Source organism: Bubalus kerabau, chromosome 12, assembly GCF_029407905.1.
Source record: "Bubalus kerabau isolate K-KA32 ecotype Philippines breed swamp buffalo chromosome 12, PCC_UOA_SB_1v2, whole genome shotgun sequence".
Taxonomy (NCBI): domain Eukaryota; kingdom Metazoa; phylum Chordata; class Mammalia; order Artiodactyla; family Bovidae; genus Bubalus; species Bubalus kerabau.
The window spans coordinates 79436836-79451290 of record NC_073635.1 but is presented as its reverse complement, the minus strand read 5'-3'; the positions used below and the strand labels follow the sequence as shown (position 1 = coordinate 79451290).

Genomic DNA, 14455 nt, shown 5'->3' with positions numbered 1-14455 from the left:
CTGCCGTGAGACACCTGCTCTGCTGGATTCTGGGGAGCGGATGGGAGTGATGAGCCTCAGTCCTTCTCTCCTGGGGTCTGGCCAAGATCCTTTGCTTGGGCAAACTTTTTGTCAGGCTCCTGAACCTTCTCCCAGGCTGGGCTGTACACTTCCATGTACCATCCAGTTTTAGAATCCTGTTATAAGTCAGTTCAACCAGAACCCTCCACCCTGGGTATCTGGTCACCCTTGACATTGGGGGGGGGTCTCCATCTGCCCCTGCCCGCCAGATGATGTCTTCACCTAAGAATCCCATTAGATTGGTTCAGCTAGAATTCCCCCTCACGACCCTGATGTTTCCTCCTAGTACTTTTTCACCCTCTGAGCCTGGCCCTGATCCTTGGCTGTAGATTCCCGCTGCACTGAGAGCTGATGCCAGTCTCTCTCCCACTGTAAAATCCCCTGCAGCATCCCCCCACCTACTGCAAAGGTCCAGAACAAAGTCTGCTCTACCCTCCTTTACGACTGTTGCTGAATGACTGTTGCTGAATATCGTTTTCCTTTAACGGGCGGTGGTGGAGACAGCTGCAGGGTAAGAAGTCTGATAGAGCATTCCAGAAGGGATTAATTCCTTATGGCAGCTATTGTCCTTGTCTTCCTCCTCATTCCCATAGCTGGCTATCTGTGTGCTAATTCCCAGATCATCTGGGTTCCCAATCCTGGCATCTCCATTCCCACAGCCCACAAAGAGCTGAAAATCCAGGAGTCCAGACATCAACCCCCCCAACTCCCCCCACCCTACTGCAACTGAGGCTGCCCCCTGATCCTCTCACGCAGGATGGGTGCTGCCACCTGTTACTCAAGAGAGAAAAACCGGGAGAAGATTCCAGATGCCCTCAGGTTTTGAGTCCTTCGCCAAGACCTACAGATTCTACCTCCTGCAAACAGCAAGCCTGTTCCTGGGTTTGCCCGGTGGTCACTGCCCTTGTTCTGGCCACTGCCAGGGTGTCTCCATTGGGGTCTCTGCCTCACTTCTGCCCCCTGATTTTCGAGTGGCTCCAAAAGGAGCTTCCACCAATGCAGTAGAGCATATCGCCTCCTGCTTGGGATATCCCAAGAACTCCCACCATCTCAGGACAACCTCTATAGAGTCTTCCGCAGGGCGCATGGGGCCCTGATCAGTGAGCTCTCCTGCCCCTCCACTGTGGCTTCTTGCTACTCACTCCGGGCACTACTGAACAACCTGCCCTTGAATGTGCTGGGCTCTGGCACCCAGAGCCATGGCACGGGGCACTCTGCTCCTAAGGACCCCCTTTCAGGCTCATTTCCCTGCTCTCCAGGCTGAGTTAGTGACTCTTCCTCCTCCCGGACTTCCTGTCCCCCTTAGCCATTATCACGTGGTCTCCCTGTTGAGTTTATTTGGTGATTTAAAAAATATATAGATTCATGCGGGCTGTGCTGAGTTGTTTCAGTCGTGTCTGACTCTTTGCCCTCCCATCCAGGCAAGAATACTAGAGTGAGTTGCCATTTCCTCCTCCAGGGGATCTTGCCAACCCAGGGATCAAACATGCATCTCCTGCATTGCAGGTGGATTCTTCACCGCTGAGCCACCAGGGAAGCCCCATATAGATTCACAGAAGTTGCAAAGGCAAGTGCAGGGGGTCTTACGCATTCTTCCCCAGCCTCCCCTCCTGCTCACATCCTGTCTAACTACTGAGCACTGAGCCCAACCAGGCTGCTGACATTGGGAGAGTCCAGCATCCATTCAGCCAGTTATACACACCCTCAACTTGTGTGTGCATATGTAGTATGTGTGCATGGGTGTGTGTGCATGTAGCTCTATGCAGTGTTTGCACACGTGCAATCCCTTTTTTTGAGGGTGTCTGTCCTGTCACTACATACACACAGTTGGTGCCTCCAGGAGGCCCGCTGCCCGCCTGCAGTAATGAGTAGATGAATTGCTGCAGGCATCCCGCTCGGGCAGGGGTTCGCCTTGCAAGGCCCTGAGTGCCTGGAGAGGTGGGTGCAAGGTCCTTGGAGCACAGAGTAGAATATTAAGGATGGGGTGGGGTGGGTGAGGGCTAAGGGATCTAGCAAAACTGTCCAGGGAAGGCTTTAAGAGTCTGGACTATATTCTCTAAACCACCGAGAAACAAGGCGGGTTTGGAGCCTCATCAGGGTGGCCATGATGTAAATGGTGGCTGGAGAGGATAAGAGGTAGCCAGTGAGTCATGGGGAAGAGAACGGAGAGCCAGAGGGAGGGAAGCGCTAGGAAATGAACAAGGAGAGGGAGCAGGAGGTGACTGGGCCTGGGGGGTGAAGGTCACAGCCTAGACGACAGGGGAAGGGTCAAAGTGCAAGGCGAGGGCCTCCTCTGCGTGTGTGGACTGTGAAATGCTGATGCTGCCAGTAGAACATTTCAGCCCGGGTGAGAGATCACCAGCTGGGTGCCTCTGACTTTTAGGCGGGATTGGAGCCCCGGCCGGCTTGCTCATCCCATGTGGAGGGTCTAGGGACAAAAGCCAGTGATGTCCCCAGCCCTGCTGAACATCTGCACGTGTGCAGGTGGACGCCCGGGTAGGGGGATGGGCAGGAAAGACTGCGAGCTGGAGCCTGTGCGAAGCACTGCAGACAGAAGTGCCAACGTTGGCACTTCTCTGGAACCTTCGGCTGCTCCCCTCCACGCTTTATAAAAATTCCCTATAACCGACAATAACAGCCACAATAAAAAATAAAAATAAAAGAAAAACCAATTTCTCTAAAACGCTGCCAGAGTCTAAGCCTCCCCATCTATTTTTATTCTGTTTGCACAGAGTTCCGCGCCATAAATGCTTGCGGCGTTGGCACAGTAATTAAAATGCCAGCACGGCCAAGGAAGCCGACTAAATGCAAAAATGCCAGCTCACTAGACGGAGGGGGAAGAATTGCCCTGGGCGGAAACCAGGTCTATTTTTAGGGGGTTTTAGGTGCTAGGTGACCGGAGAGGAGCGTGGATGTCTAGTCTAAGCAAGGGCACCCTTCCGTGGGAGGGTCGCAAGGGGAGCTGGTAAACAGGGAGAACTCCGGGGCTATCCCGAGGGGGTGGGACACTTTCAAACCTCAACAATAACGGTAACTCCACAAGTGCTTTAGACATTGTAGGCTCTCAGCTAGTGTGGATGGATGGTAGATACAGACAGACAGAAGAACGGCTGATGGACTGAAATGGTGATGGCACAGGCAACCTGCCTTCTTCAGGGGGTAAAGAATTCGCCTGCAATGCACGAGATGCAGGTTTGATCCCTCGGTTGGGAAGAACCCCTGGAGAAGGAAATGGCAACCCATTCCAGTATTCTTGCCTGGGAAATCCCATGGACAGAGGCCGCAGAGTCAGATACGACTTAGAGATTAAACGACAAGCTTAGTTATTAGTTAAGGTTGTTAGGCTTTGGAGGCTGAGCTACGGGAAGACTGCTTTAAAACGTTAACTACAAATGTATTCAGGCTTCCCTGGCGGCTCAGACAGTAAAGAAGCCATCTGTAATGCACGACACCCAGGTCTGATCCCTGGGTTGGGAAGATCCCCTGGAGAAGGGAATGAATGTTGTTGTTCAGTCACTCAGTCATGTCTGACCCATGGACGCAGTCTTTGCGACCCCATGGACTGCAGCACACCAGGCTTCCCTGTCCTTCACTATCTCCTGCAGTTTGCTCAAACTCATATCCATTGCGTTGGTGATGCCATTCAACCATCTCATCCTCTGTCTCCCCCTTCTCCTCCTGCCCTCAATCTTTCCCGGCACCACAGTCTTTCCCAGGGTGTCAGCTCTTTGCATCAAGTAGTCAACCTCAGCATCAGTCCTTCCAATGCATATTCAGGGTTGATTTGGCTACCTACCCCAGTATTCTTGCCTGGGGAGCTCCAAGGACACAGAAGCCTGGCGGACTACAGTCCATGGGGTTGCAGAGTCAGACACAACTGACTGACTCACACACACAGATGTATTCATATTTGAAAGACAAATTGTGTGAGTTAAAACATTCCATTTTTAAAGGAATTACTAATGGATTCGAGCGAAAGGCAAAAATGAAATTTCAGACCTAAGAGGTGGGAAGATTTCAAACAAGAGGCAGACTATGGTTCACTGTCCCAACATTTTGGGAGACTTTCATTCTTTGGTGTCAGGTATCATTTAATGGTCAAAAATATATTTACCTTATAAACTGACTGAAAGTCACAGACTTGCCTGGAATTCCTACATAGCTCTGAATCCAATATTTCTGTCGAAGAAGCCAAAACAACTGACTACCAGTGAAATGCTCAGTCAACCAATGTTTGTTTACACAGCTTTTTTCAAATGACTCATAGAGAATACCTGTTGTTCTGGTTACAACACAGAGCTTTGGAAAAGTACTGAACTAGATTTTCTTTTATGCCGCCAAATAAAATTATCCAGAGGAGGCAGGAGTTCCCCCAAAGCTGTACTATATGCAGATGCGAATCACAGGCGGGGATCACAGTCCGAGTTATGTTCCCAGGGGAGCCCCGCCCCCACCTCCCTTCCCGCCCCAGCAGCTTACCTTCATCCCCTGAATGTTCTTCAGCATCACGTCTCCGATTCTTTGGTAATCTCCTCTGATGTGGGCATTTGAGCGGCCTTCCCTGGGAGCAAAGGGTTGGAAACCAAAGCGTTAGCAGTGAAAACATGACTGGATCAACGTGCCAGCCCCAGATGACAAACCATCAACCTTCACGTCTTCCAATCCACTGACCTATCTGTATTTTGCTTTCTCTGTCTCACAGGACATCGGCGCTAGAAGGAGACTTCAAAATGACCCCAGTCCTCCTGCAGACAAAGAAGTCCACTTGTGCTCTGAAAGTGGCAGGGAAGAGCCACATCTGTTCACTTTAATTTGATCTCATTTTACATTTCTTTTTCCATCCACACTTGGGTGATTTTCTCAGCATTAGAACAACGAGATGACGACTTGCAGGAACAAGCTCATGAAACTGATTCTTTCTCACAGAGACTAACAGACACTTGTAAGAAGCCAGGCTTAGCCTCAAAAACCAAGGTTTCTGCTCCCAAGAGTCCTAACCTGAAGCAGACAAAGGGCTGTGTGAAAAGCCCTTGGCAAGAGAAAAATATAAATGAGGGCGTGCAGGAGACCCCCTTACAGAGGTGGCTATGTGAAGAACGACCCAGAAGAGGGCAGGATGGGGTCCCAGGTATTGAGATGGGTCAGGGGTCCCCCGGACATGCTGGGTGGCAGAAGACAAAGACATGGGTGTTTTGAATGGAGCATCTGGGTATATATTAATTTCTCTTTGGCTCTAGGCTGTATCCAATATTGATAATCTAGGGGCTTAAACAGCAGTGAGTAAAGGAATATTATTAATAATAATGGCAGCTTCAGTTACTGAGCACTGACCACACAGTGCTGAGCATATTACAGGCACTGACCAGTCACTGAATCCTCTTGGCAGCCTTGTGACCAGGTACCACCATCACCCCCTTTAAACAGCTAAATACTGAGGCACAAAGAAACCAAGCAACATGTCTAATGTCAGTGATCACAAGGCTGGAGCTTGGACCCGAGCCCAGGAACCCAGCCTATATGCTTCTAGCCACCATACCTGTGCATATCTGCTAATTAACCCGCTGAATCTCCCAGAGAAAATTAAAACATGATTTTTCAACAACGAACCTGGCTAATATCTTCAACTGTTCAGGACAGCCAGAAGCCAATTTAAGGAAAAGGGACAAACTAAAAATGAAAAAAAGGTAAACATCTGGACAGGGAGGTGAGACGTGCTCAGGGTGGAGTAAAATACCCGCAGCCCGAGTGTGGAGGACAGTAATTCACAACCACAGACGCTGCTGCCTGAAGCCTCCAGCACCGGGAGGCTAATGCCCCCTCCCCTCGGCACTAGGAGCTTTCCAGAACTACCTGTTCAACCTCTCACACAGCAAGGCTCTCGGGATGGGGAGAGGAGGGCAGGGAGGAAGGGACTGAGTGAGGCTTTCCAGGCGGTGCTAGTGGTAAAGAACCCACCTGCCAACGCCCGAGATGTAGGAGATGTGGGTTCGATCCATGGGCTGGGAAGATCCCCTGGAGGAGGGCATGGCAACCCACTCCAGTATTCCTGCCTGGAGCATCCAATGGCCAGAGGAGCCTGGTGGGCTGCAGTCCATGGGGTCACAAAGAGTTGGACTCAACTGAAGGGACTTAGCACTGAAGGAGGTAGAAACGTCGGAGCAGACAAACAGGAAGACTGGCTCCTCTCCTAGCTCCCCTCTCCCCACACCAAGCAGTGACAACACCACGTATTCCACCGTTTATAACCGAGCGTAGACGAGGAATTACATCACAGGAGAGAGAAGCAGCCAGACCCATGAGGGCATTAAAGCTTCTATAAAATAAAAGGAGCGAGGGTGCCCACGATGTTCCCAGCCCCTGCCAGGGTCTTCTATGGCTGTCTTTCTCTTTTTTAATTAATATTTATTGGAATATAGTTGCTTTACAATGCTGTTTCTACTGTACACCAAAGTAAATCAGTTACATGTATAAACACATCCTCTTTTTTTTGGACTTCCTTCCCATTTAGGTCACCACACAGCACTGACCAGAGTTCCCTGTGCTCTGCAGTAGGTTCTTAGTGGTTACCTATTTTATCCACAGTAGTGGGTTTATGTCAGCCCCAATTTCCCAATTCATCCCACCCTCTCTCTCTCTCCACCCTGGTGTCGCGGTACACTTGTTCTCTGCATCTGTGTCTCTTTCTGCTTTACCAGTAAGTTCATCTGTATCGTTTTTCTAGAAGGGCTGTCCTCTTGTTAACCTATTCCATTCTTTTCCACCCCGATGCAGAATTCCTCAATCCTTCTGCTTCCTCTTAGCTGCCAAGACAAACAAGCTGGCCGATGGCCTCAATTACTATGCACTTCTCTTCTGATTGAAGCAGGGCTTCTCTTCTCGCCACTGCCTGAAATGGCTCTGTGCAACACTGCCACTGCTCTGAGTTACCTAATCCACCAAGGAAGTACTGCCACTCCTGCTCCTGGTCACCCACGCGCGGCTGGTTGGTCCCAAACGCCCTGGCCCTGCTCTCTGGTTTCTCTCCAGGTGACATCTTCAGTCCTGTTTGCCAAGCCCTCCTCTTCAGACCATTCCTAACCTGTTTCTGTGTTTTGAGAACCCATCCCTGGCTATCTTCTCTCTCTTCATTTCTACCTCTCCCTAAGCAAGCCTTTCTAGTCTCCATGGTTTCAACTCACGATGCCACATCTAACCTCAAGGAGCTATGTAGTTACTGACCCAGGCCCTGTATTTTATGACTTTCAGAGGTTGCTGCCCGAGTGACCTCATGGTGGTGGATATGAAGACGACACAGTGTATGTGGTGGCTTAATCACTCAGTCGTGTCCGACTCTTGCGACCCCATGGACTGTAGCCCGCCAGGCTCCTCTGTCCATGGGCATTCTCCAGGCAAGAATATTGAAGCGGGTTGCCATTTCCTCCTCCAGGGGATCTTCCTGACCCAGGAATTGAACCCAGGAATCTGCATTGCAGGCAGATCTTTACCAACTAAGCTCCAAGGGAAGCCACCTCAAAGGAATCTCAAACTCAAGAGATTCTGCACAGAGGTATTTATCTTGCTGCCAAAATCTAATCTCCTTCCTCCATTTTGTTCCTTAATGAAGCAACTGTCCTGCCTCAGCCTCAAGCCAGGAGCCTGTTATCCACACTGCTCTGCCTCCCTCATCCATCGGGTCATTCTCCCCCAAAGCAGCCTCGGTGGAGAATGCTCCAGCCTCTGACTTAGACTAGACTCCCCTGGTGGCTCAGATGGTAAAAAATCTACCTGCTAATGCAGGAGACCCAGGTTCGATCCTGGACCAGGAAGATCCCTTGGAGAAGAGAATAGCTACCCACTCCAGTATTCTTGCTTGTTGAAACCCATGGACAGAGGAGCCTGGCGGGCTACAGTCCATGACATGACCGAGCAGCTGACACTTTCCCTTTCTCCTCCTGAGACAGCATTCAGCTCTCTACTCATGATCAGAAATTATTCCACCCCATCAGCTACAGGGGTGTGGTTCTTTGGATCTTTGGCGAACGGTTCTTAATTGGGTCACAACAGAGATGTTTATCGTTTGGCTATTCTGTGGATCCTGTGTGAGTGCGTGGTGCAGTTGTGAATTTACAGGTTGCTTCTTCTCCTTACACACTTTGCGCAGGAAGGAGCTCCTGCCAGAAATGGAGGCTTCCTGCTGTTCAGAACCACCCAACCTCGCACCTTCAGCAACACGGCAAAGCTCTCTTAGGAGCTGGGAAATTCTCCTTCCCTCTCCACCACATCTGAACAAAGAAGGACCGAACTGCTGAACTCGAACAGCCTGGTTTCAATAAAGAGAGGGAAGACACAACTTATGCTTGATTTCCAGGTATGCAGCTATCATCTCGGAACCTAAATCACTGACCCGGAACTTCCAAATGGGCGTGCCACTTGGCAACGCACATGAGACAGGTCTTCAGTTCATCCAAAGGACATCATCTAGATATTTTAGTGAGAATGCTCTGGACTGGGCAGGGGGAGAATTGGGGGTCTTGGCTGCCACTGGTAGTGAACAATCTTCTGTCTCTCACAGACAGCATCCTGACCCACGGAAAACCAGGAGCAGTGGAGCAGGCAGGGAGGAGGGGCAGGGAGTGGTGATGGAGGCCAAGCTGGATTGACTTCACTTCCTTTCTTCCATTACCAACTCTTTATCAAAAGAGAAGTGCACTGATGCTAAAACCCAGACGCAAGGGGGAACCTTCCTTCCTGCTTTGGCTGGCCGGCAGAACCTTATCTGTCTCCCTCAGTCTTCAGAGTCTTTATTTCATTTGGGAAACTGCTCTGGGATGGCATCACGGATCCTCTGTGCCCAGTCAATCCACTGAGTGGGGGCAGACTGAGGCCACGCGATGAAACCAGGCTGGCACTCAGCAGGGGCGGAACACGGAGTCAGTCCTCGGGAAAGGGGGTGAGACCTGCGCCCCGGCTGCTCCGTAGAGAATTACGGTCATGCTTACGCTTCCTCTGCATGTGAACGCCAGTGAACCCGCAAGTCCTGTGCATTGGCCTTATTGTAAGGAGCTAAAAGCTCACTTGATTACGGAGAACATGGAAAAGTAATTACAGCTCTTCCGGAACAGCCTCTGGATGTTAACCTCACAAGAAAAGGGTCCTTGTTGGGAAGGTGGGGCTGCGCATTCACTGTCTGGCTAATTACTGTGCGACAAGGCAGCGGAAAATTCTTTTGACAATTTCGCACTGGAAACCCATGTACCAAGAAGCCTCCCAGATGCTGAATTCTGACCTGTGCACCATGATTAACGTGCTCCAGGGCACAACTAAGTGTTGTCTCAGCACAAGGTTGAACACACACACACACACACACACACACACGCAGAATCTCGGACTCTTCCAGACCCTCTGTAAATGTTTCATTCACCACTACAGACAGACCAAGGCTCCACCCTTTCCTCCCTCTCACAACAAAGCAAAGAATCAGCTCATTAGATTAAAACATAAAAGCAAAACCACATATCTTGGAGCTAAAAGGGCTGACTTTTTCAACTCAGCTCTGGGTCAGGGTGCTCTCTGACTCCAAGAAAATAGATTTAACTTTGTGAATTTTTAGGCCTCATTTGCAAAACAAACATCATGCCCTAATTCTTACCATTCCTTGTGGTTCCTATGATTCTAAGTGGGGAGGGGGGGGGGGAAGAGGCTGTAATTATGTCTGTGTGTGTGTGTATCTGTGCTGTTATTGTGCTAAATTGCTTTAGTTGTGTCTGACTCTGTTCGACGCTATGGACTGTAGCCCGCCAGGCGTCTCTCTCCATGGGATTTTCCCGGCAAGAATACCGGAGTGGGCTGTCACGCCCTCCTCCAGGGAACCTCTTGCATTGGCAGGCGGGTTCTTTATCGCTAGCACCACCTGGGAAGCTATGCATCTATGTATCTGTATGTCTATGTGTATCTAAATAAAAGAATATGTAAGTGAGCAAATGAGTAAAGACAAATCTTCCACTAATATGTAGGGTAGGAAGGGCAGCTGGGTTCAAAAAGCAACGAATTAGCCAGAGTAATAGATTTCATATGTGTGTGTATATATATATTAGCTGCATGTAATAGATGTGGATTTCAATATTCTTTGATGAATTTCAATAGCTTTTGAAATCCCTGGAGAGGAGAAACCTCATGAATGTGAACGTTAATTCACACTGCCACTTGCAGGGAAGGCATTTGTGAGGCGTTCTTGCTAGGCTGGGGGACACTATTTCCCCCCAGTAGTGACAGGTACGCAACCATCCTGTCCTCTGGCTCAGGTAGACACGGCAGCCTCAAGCCCTCAGCTACCTTGTGCTTGTCAGCTATGCATACATTATAGATTTGCCTAAAGCTATAGCTTTTCTTCTTCCAAGTTTACCAGGTCCAGTTCAATATGAGGCACAAGAGTTACAGCCCACTCACAGGCAGGCTTGATAGCACCAGATGAGACCTGGGTTTGGTTCTGTTGACGGCCATGCATTAAAACACAGCACAATAGAAGGGCACTTTCAAACTCATCAGCGGCCTGTGTTCCAGCAGAAATCCACCTGCAATTGGGAAAATCATTTCCATTTTTCTAAACAAACAAACAAAACGGTAGCTTGCTCTTCAAGCACAGTGGGCTACATAGACAGGAACAAGGCAGACAATTCAAGAAAAATAGCTCCTGCATATTCTTGAGAACAGGCAATTTTACTCCTGTGTTAAAAGGAAACAATCACCAACCACCACTGGCCCCCTAGGGGGAGGGAGCGAAGCTTAGTCTGTGCAGGATACAGTGGGAAGATCCCAGCATCCTTAAAGTGTTTTTCTTGCCTTTGAAACAAAGATGAAATTTTAAATTAATTTATATTAAAAAGTGTATTGCCCGTCATTGTATATCCACGATCCACATCTTGCCCTAACTTCTTTCCACTGTGTATTCTTCCAAGCTTTTTTCCAGGTAGATCACACTGCCTTGTCTCCAGTGAGTTTCATGGTTTAATTTGAAAGTAATGATTTTAAACCTTTTTTGCACAACCTTCTTTTAAAAACCAGTGAAAATATTTTCAAACAAAAGCTTTTACACAAGAGAAGTAGATCTGCCTGAAGCAGGGAGCAGAGGGCTCGGATGGCCCGTCCTTGAGTCCTGCGTTTTGAATACAACCTCAGTGACTCTGGACAGCTTCCCTGGTGGAAAGCACTAACGGTATTTTATTTTTAATATTAACATGCTGCAGACTTTGCATGTGAATACAGATTTTCTAAGTGTAAAAGCTCGGTCCATCATCATTTGCCAGGCGCCCTTCTGCTTTGAGCCTTTGAAACACAACAACAAACTAAATCATCTTTACGATTTACCCCAGAGGAAACCAAGACATTTTCATGAATTTGTTTCCTATGTATTTTGAGCAACTGTTGTGTGGTGGGCCCTGTGTTTGGTGTAATGAGTACTATTCGTTCTTTTTAATATAATTTTTAAAGGTTACAACCCACTTACAGTTACTACAAGATATTGGCTCCATTCCCCATATTGTACAATATATTCCTGTGGCTGATCTTATACCCAATAGTTTGTACCTCCTGATGCTGTGAAAAAGCACTTTCTATGATGATGGAAATGTGTTTTATGTCTGCTATCCTAAACGCAGCCACTAGCCACATGGGTGTAATAACCCTTGAAATGTGGCTCGTGTTACTGAGAAACTGAATTTTTAATTTAAATTATTTTAAACTGCTCCAAGTTGCTAGTGGCTACCATATGGGACAGTGCACTTTCGATGTCTTCGCTTATCCTTATCTTGTATTGTTTTCTACTTGTTAACTGTCTCAAAATCTTTGTGGAAGATGAAGCATAAAAGAATTTAAGTGCAATGAAGTGAAGTGAAAGTCGCTCAGTCATGTCCGACTCTTTGCAACCCCATGGACTGTCCATGGAATTCTCCAGGCCAGAATACTGGAGTGGGTAGCCTTTCCCTTCTCCGGGGGATCTTCCCAACCCAGGGATCGAACCCAGGTCTCCTGCATTGCAGGTGGATTCTTTACCAGCTGAGCCACAAGGGAAATCCAAGAACACTGGAGTGGGTAGCCTATCCCTTCTTCAGGGCATCTTCCCAACCCAAGAATCGAACCGGGGTCTCTGGCATTGCAGGCAGATTCTTTACCAGCTGAGCTACAAGGGAAGCCCAAGAACACCAGAGTAGCCTATCCCTTCTCCACCTCTTCATGACCCAGGAATCGACCCGGGGTCTCCCGCATTGCAGGCAGATTTCTCCTGATAACTGAGTTATCAGGGAAGCCCTAGATAAAAATGAGCCTTAACAAGAGTTGTGATGCAGTTTACCAACGAGAAACCATTCATTCGTTCTAACAGGCACACATCACCTGGACTTCCACCCGAGACTCTGAGACCCAGGAGCAGGTCCGCCTGGAGGAAACTACAGTCTTGGCAGATGCATCAGCATCTGCATCAGACTCGTGCATCAGCAGCTGAGATTCCAGGTGAGCCAGGATGGGCGGGTGACACAGGAAGGTTAGTAAACGTCTTGGGAATTCAGAGAAGGAAAGATGGAGGTTGGTGGAGGATGGAGGGAGGGAGGAGTCATAGCTTACTGAGCTGGGCTAAGTCAATTTTACAGGTGGAAAATCAATGCGGTTAATCGACCCTGCTGGATTCGAGAGTGACTTGGGGATTTCTGACATGCAGGGTCGACATCCTAACTTCCTCCTCAGGACAAAAAACTCATTACGGCTGGAGCTGCAGGAGCATGGCGAGCCTGCGAAGCAGTGGGACCCCTTGTCACACGAGAACGTTCGTTCCACGAGACGAGGCAGCACAGCTGATTTTACTCTAAACGAGCAAAGCTGTCATTGCCAGTGGTAAACTCACTGTGGCGACGACAGGAGCTGGCGCACGAAAGAATGAATCCAACCATGAACAAAGTGTGCGAGGCAGGACTAATTCCCCCATGACATAATTACAGGGCTTCTCTGCAGTCAACCTTTACAAATATTTTGATCTTGGGCGACAACAAAAATAATATGGAAATCGGATCCTTTCCTTTACGTGGATGTGGGAAACAGTCCGCAGTCATCAACTTCGGGGGGAACAAAGCTTTCATGTCATATAAATGACCTGCGTGGCAGAGTCAGCCAGTGCGTCACGGTGTGGCAGGAACCACTTGCCACTGGCCACCTCTCAAAAGGATGGTGGCCAGGGTCTGGTCCATCCTCGGGGATCCAGAGATGAAGTGTGGGGAGGCGGACTCTTGGGGTTAAGAGGGGCCGGGGCGGGGTGGGGGTGGGGGGCGTGTCCGTGTGTGCGGTACACGTGTGTGCTCCTGACTCAACCAACCACAAGAGGACACTGGAGAAACTGCCCTGGCTGGAGGGCGAGCGAGCGACCTTCGGGGGTGGTGGCGGCCACAGAACGAGGAAAATGAACGGTGCCTCTTCCCGCCCTGTTGCAGGAGCCGCTGGCGCACACCAAGCTCCTGACAACAGGCTGTCCGGTCACCAGGCTCCTGACGACCCCAAGCTCAAGCACAGGCCAGAGAAGACATGGAGTTTATTAACGTCAAAGGTCTCCACCTCAGGATAAAAGTGTCTGACCAGCCGGGATCATCGCCTACCACATCCCTCAATGGGTCACTTAAGAAAGGTTAAAAAAAAAAAAAAGCCTGTTTCTACTTTCCCACCTGTTTAAAACAAAGCCCATGGACCTCACAGAGCGGTAGGGCAGTCAAGGGAAATAACAATGGGAGTTGAAAAGCGCCTCCAAGAATGAGGAAGCTGTTGAGAACTGAAACTGCACTGTGCCGTCTGCCTTCAGGTGGAAACGCACTGGACGGGTAAGCCCCGCCCATGCCAGCTGCATTCTGAACCCCCAAGCTCTGCTGGGAGTAAAATGGTACTCTTAGCTTCAAACTGAGGTCTTAACATTCAACTTAACATCTCAAGGCCTGGCTGCGAATGCTGACTGGGTCACAATGGAGGCAGTTCAATCAGCCAACGCACCTGTCACGTAAGGCTCACCTGCCCGCCTCTGTGAGGTTCCCATGAGCTAATTCAGGAAAGCCCTTGGGGGCCCCACAGAGAGCCCACAGGCAAGGTGACCTTCGTGTGCAAAGCACTGTTTTGAAGTCTCTTGTCTTCTTCTGCATCGGATTCCCTATGATTTTGTTTTTTTCTATTTTTTAAATAATTGTGGCTAGATAAAGACTGTCAGCAAAGAGACATCTCTTTGCCAACAAAGGTCTGAATAGTCACAGTTTTTCCAGTAGTCATGTACCGATGTGAGAGGTGGACCATAAAGAAGGCTGAGCACTGAAGAACTGATGCTTTTGAACTGTGGTGCTGGAGAAGACTCTTGAGTCCCTTGGACAGCAAGGAGACCAAACCAGTCAATCCTGAA

General features: G+C 49.2%; 1 protein-coding gene across 9 annotated transcripts in view; it reads right to left on the bottom strand.

Moving 5' to 3' along the window:
* The window catches only part of FARP1 (FERM, ARH/RhoGEF and pleckstrin domain protein 1), a 307967-nt gene that overhangs the window by 16766 nt on the left and 276746 nt on the right, over window positions 1–14455 (bottom strand). For all 9 annotated transcript variants that reach the window (XM_055542879.1, XM_055542882.1, XM_055542883.1 and 6 more), the window contains one exon: window positions 4540–4621. In XM_055542879.1, the coding sequence (XP_055398854.1) occupies window positions 4540–4621 (82 nt within the window). The remainder of the gene's footprint in view (window positions 1–4539; window positions 4622–14455) is intronic.